This window comes from Chenopodium quinoa, unplaced genomic scaffold (genome assembly GCF_001683475.1).
Source record: "Chenopodium quinoa cultivar QQ74 unplaced genomic scaffold, ASM168347v1, whole genome shotgun sequence".
Lineage (NCBI taxonomy): Eukaryota > Viridiplantae > Streptophyta > Magnoliopsida > Caryophyllales > Amaranthaceae > Chenopodium > Chenopodium quinoa.
The window spans coordinates 140,001-145,000 of record NW_018744729.1 but is presented as its reverse complement, the minus strand read 5'-3'; the positions used below and the strand labels follow the sequence as shown (position 1 = coordinate 145,000).

The following is a 5,000-nucleotide window of genomic DNA, read 5'->3' as shown; positions in this document are numbered from 1 at the left end:
AAGTGTGCAGTTCCGCCCTCTTATCCCATGCTGAGTCACAGGCAGCGTCTCGGAAAGCACGGACGAGCCACATGCAGGGAAACTTGCACGTGTGGTTCTGGCCGGGGACCCCGGTATACTGTACTAATATGTGTAGGTCCTTGTAATTCGAGTGAGATTGTCATGGCGCAAAAGCAGATATGGTCTGGTATTCCCTTGTTCCCTGTATTGGTTATGTTCTTTATTTCTTGTTTAGCAGAAACTAATCGAGCTCCGTTTGATCTCCCAGAAGCGGAAGCTGAATTAGTTGCAGGCTATAATGTAGAATATGCGCGGGATGCGATCCTTAATAGTTCACTGTTGGCGGAAGCCAATGTCCCGGGGTCCCGGGGACTCATTCTGACTGAAACAGGGGGTGGGTCTTTACCAACTTAAAAATTCTCGATTTTAGGAAAGCCAAAAAACGTGAGCGCCTAGCGCGAACCTTATTGAAGGGTCCCCTTACTATAGTATAGATAGGCTCGAAGCTATTTGACTTTGATTGCAGGGTCAGATACTCCTTTAATAAGATAGAAAGGGCTTTTCTTGCTTGTTTAGTAAAGTCACGCTTTTCATTTTGTTAGGAGTAGGTGCTTGCTGGGGCAGGGCACTTTTCATTCTTCATTCGAAACTAATGAATGTCGGGTCGAGGGTTTCTGCCTTGTTATCAAAAAGGTAGTTTGGTAAAACTCCCCCCCTTAAACGAGCACGGGGCTTAGTCAAGTAGAACCGGGTTGCGCTGCCTGATGCTCCGATCGAAAACAAATCCGTGGGGCCATGCCGGTACGACTGAATATGCGTTAAAAAGGTCAATCCCTCCCCTACGACACCAAAAAACCGGGCCGAATAAGAGCCCGCCCGCTTCCATAGAACAATATCGTGGCAACGTAGACTTAAGTGGTCATATTGGATCCTTGGGAACCATCACAAGTACGGCCGGCCTATATTTAAATGAGAATGCCGTGTCGTCCAGCGGAGCCTAGAAGAAGGTGACTCGCGCAGACAGCTGACCCCTTTTCAATAGAAAAGAATAACCAAACCAACCCAGCTGGCTGGTCAATCTCAGAGATCTTATCGGCCGGCAAACCGGAGACGGACGACCACGGTCCCGACCTTACCAGCACCGAAGGTGTACTAATCGATGAACTTTCGAAACCTACTTTTTTTTCTTTTCTGACAAAATAAACCAAGCTTAAGCGGTCACGACAACATCCAAAGGCTACCTTTGGATTCGAAAGATTTAGCTTCTTATGATGACCTGGTCGAGAGAGTACAATACATTGGTGTAAAAGATTGAATGGGATCTGTGAGGTTGGTTATAGTAAGGCCCGGCCGTCAAGCTAAAGCTTGCCTCTATAGTGGGGGCAGTCTCCCTTTCTAGATGGAGGGTATAGCCCTAATCTTCGGCCCGGGTTTTCTGTTGAGGATAACGAAAAGCGAAGCTCTAGACTGGTAGGTGGTAGGTATATATTCTATTTTCTGCTTAAGGTTGCTTTGAGAGGAAGTTTTGAGGAAAGAGAGAACTTTCAAACATCAGAATAGTCTCTTTTTCCTCGTCCTATCGAAGAAGTCTTCCTTTCTTATCTTAGGAGTTAAGCGATGCGTTGGGTAAGCTTCTTAAGGGTATGGCTTCTCCGGGGCGACTAAGGGCACACCCAACCAAACGATCGGGAAAACGGGTCTCCTTTGGTACAATCTCCTCTTCCGGGTCTATCCCGTACGCCTGTTTTCAAAAAGTAGAGTAAAAAAGCATTCTATGAACGAATTCCTTCATAGATAGAGTAGATAGAAATAGACCTTCTTTAAAGCGGAGAAAGATCAGTCCATTATTTCGAACTAAATCACATACACATATATAATAAGGGGGTAAGGCTTGAGTCTACTTTCGATTAAAGTTTCGATCGAGTAGAAAGAAGACTCACTACTCAATTCGAAGGCGAAACCCCTTGCTGCCTTTACAAATATTTGATTTCCCTTTTTTGCTTCTTTTGTTTGAATATGCTTAACACACTTTCTGGTCGTCCCTCCAGCACACGGGGATCGGCCCTACGCGCCGGGGACGAAGCATAGAGGTTACTTTAGCCTGTTGTACTGGAGTGCTTCATCGTCAAAAGAACAACAATGGGTTGTAGCATTTTATATTGATTTGTCTAGAGGATGTAAAAGAGGGCTTTCTCATCTAAAGGGAGGGGTGAGCTTTCTCACTATAGAATTCGCACTACGAACGAAAGACCAACGAGGATTCAGGAGGAGAAGGAGTAGGGGCTAGCTTTCATTGAAGTAGAGGCACGAAGTAGCAAAGAATTTCGATTAAAAGAAAGGTGTGAAGAACTCAAATGGAAAATCCTTTCCATCCCACGAATCCAAAACGCATTTTTGAAAGCCGAGGGAACCGTAAGGTAACCACGCCACCGATTTCTCCAACGAAAGCAATCGACATGATGATTCCTAGCGAAAACTCGCGAAAAGGAATCAAGCCGGAAGCTTCGATTGAAGAGATTCGATCTTGCATCATCTTCCGCTTTTTTCGAGATCCGGAGTTTTTCGAGAAAAGGTCCCATCCTTCAATATCATGATTGGGTCAACCAGGCCAGATCATGAGTCAAATATCATGATCGGGTCGACCAGGCCAGATCATGAGTGAATAGAAAATCGAAAACGTACATAGCTGTTCCAGCTGAAATACTTGGAATAATTCTACCACTTCTACTAGGAGTAGCCTTTTTAGTGCTAGCTGAACGTAAAGTAATGGCTTTTGTGCAACGTCGAAAGGGTCCTGATGTAGTGGGATCGTTCGGATTGTTACAACCTCTAGCAGATGGTTCGAAATTGATTCTAAAAGAACCTATTTCACCAAGTAGTGCTAATTTCTCCCTTTTTAGAATGGCTCCAGTCACTACATTTATGCTAAGTCTGGTTGCTCGGGCCGTTGTACCTTTTGATTATGGTATGGTATTGTCAGATCCGAACATAGGGCTACTTTATTTGTTTGCCATATCTTCGCTAGGTGTTTATGGAATTATTATAGCAGGTTGGTCTAGTAATTATAGGGGGCGGCCGTTCGGTCGCCTATGATACTAGGACCAATAGGTAAAAAATTTCTTTGTGCCGCAGGTGTTGAACGATCTACTCTACACAGGTGTGGGCTTACAGGGCTAGGGCTCATAAACCTTTTCTTTCATTCATCAATAGGGCCCTGCTTGCTTACTTTTCCGGGCCGGAATCCAGAAATTGAAGTCATAAAAAAGAGATCTTTCTCTTCGCACCTCAGATCAAGAGGAAGGGCAGCTTGTCAAGCTAATGTAGGGCTAAGTAGGGTATAGTATAGTAGGCGAGCGAGTTAGCGAAGACGCTTAGACTAATAGATAAGAGAGCGTCGGTGCGTAGCCTTCATTCTACTACGCTACGCAAAGGTTACGAAGTCACTCGACGTTAAAAGAGTCCAGGGATAACACCATACCTACATAGAAGAACCGCTGTTCGCTGACTTTCTAAGGTCTAACCTTTCGCTCCCTTACTGAAAAGGCGTGTAACGCTTCGCACCACTGATAGACTACTTATTAAGATTCAATTCAAAAGGCGGCTACTTAGCCCTACATTAGCGGGACTAAGTAAGGCCTGAGGCCCCCTTCTAATCCGTAAATTTTAAGAGCATGCCGCAACAAAAGGATGGTCCCTTATGCATTTCTTTCTTTCTGGAAGGGAAAATAAAGTACCCCCCATCATGGTGAACCTCTCCTTGTGATCGTGATGAGGTAGATGCCTTCCAGCCGGGGGGGCGGATCGAATCGGAGTTTCCTTAGGTAGCCACCGACCTACAGTTATCCTTAAACTTCCGTGCTTGGTGGAGAAGAAGCGAACAAAGGTACGCTCGCTTGTTGTCTTGTTCTCTGCCGCGAACTGGGATCGCTCGCCAGCTAGGTCAGATTGGAGCAACATTGTATGAGAACATATTACCAATATTCGGGGACAAGGGGCGGAACGACCTCTCGATCTACTTACTGCAGCCCAGGAAGAAAAACATCGTCTAGGCGTTCTCTGTTGCTCCGATCTCCTCTACGCCTAGGACGTTGTCTGGGCCAAGAGCCATAGTTAGTTGCTGTTTCTATTTTGTTTTTTTTCGTTGTTGATACCGGCAAGACCCAGCCAGATGATGTCTGCTGGTTGGTAGTGAGAGGATTCTTAGTACCTGCATACTCAAAAGAGAGCGCTGGTTAAAAAACAATCATTTGATTTTGTTTCTTGCTCTCTCTTAGCAGCGGGAAAGGAGTCTATCTATCTGCCTAGCTTTGGTAGATTTCCCTCAACGCAATCTAAAGAAATTCTAAAAATCCCTTTTTGGATAAGTCCGACGACTCAGCAGCAGTGCGGAATTGAGTTTCTCGTCCGGTGGATCTGATCTATAGTTAGGGGACAATACATACCAAAAGGTTCGAAGAAAGGAAGATAAGAAAGCAGAAAAAAAAGGATGGATTTGAACCTGTAGCCAAGCCAAGGTGAAAGGTGGGTCTAGGCTTCGGAAGCATAACAGAAATAGCCTAAATCTTCCTCAGACCTCAGAAAGGAGCCAAAAAGCATAAACTAGGCTAGGCCTTCAGGGCGACTCGCTTAGCATGGTGAGTGAATCAGACCGCAGTGACACAGCCGTCCAAAGCTTTTGAACCCGAAAAAAAGATGGAATTCTCCTTACTCTAAGGAGTAAGTGAGTATAAACTACCTTAAAGGGAAGCCAATCTTCATAAAATAAAGACGCCGGCCAGCCTAGCTCATTCTTGGATGAAGAGCCCCTTTTAGTCTGACTGACATCATTCTTGAATGAAGAAAAGTTCAGATCCAATCTTCAAACAAAAAAGCGAGATCCTGCCACCACACGCGAAGGTGCACGCAAAGCAAATCTTTCCCTTTGAAGTTGTTGCAACGAGGCATCGCCGAATGAGACCCGATTCTCTTCTGTGAATTGAATGTCTTCCCCCTTCCCTTCG

General features: G+C 45.2%; 1 protein-coding gene across 1 annotated transcript in view; it reads left to right on the top strand.

The window, feature by feature from the left end:
- Window positions 1-4,041, top strand: part of LOC110703546 (NADH-ubiquinone oxidoreductase chain 1) — a 5,569-nt gene extending 1,528 nt beyond the window's left edge. The window contains exon 1 of the mRNA XM_021881342.1: window positions 1-4,041. This exon is cut by the window's left edge and continues 1,528 nt beyond it. Coding sequence (XP_021737034.1) covers window positions 2,767-3,093 — 327 coding nt within the window. The 5' untranslated portion in view covers window positions 1-2,766 and the 3' untranslated portion in view covers window positions 3,094-4,041.
- The last annotated feature ends 959 nt before the right edge of the window (window positions 4,042-5,000 follow it).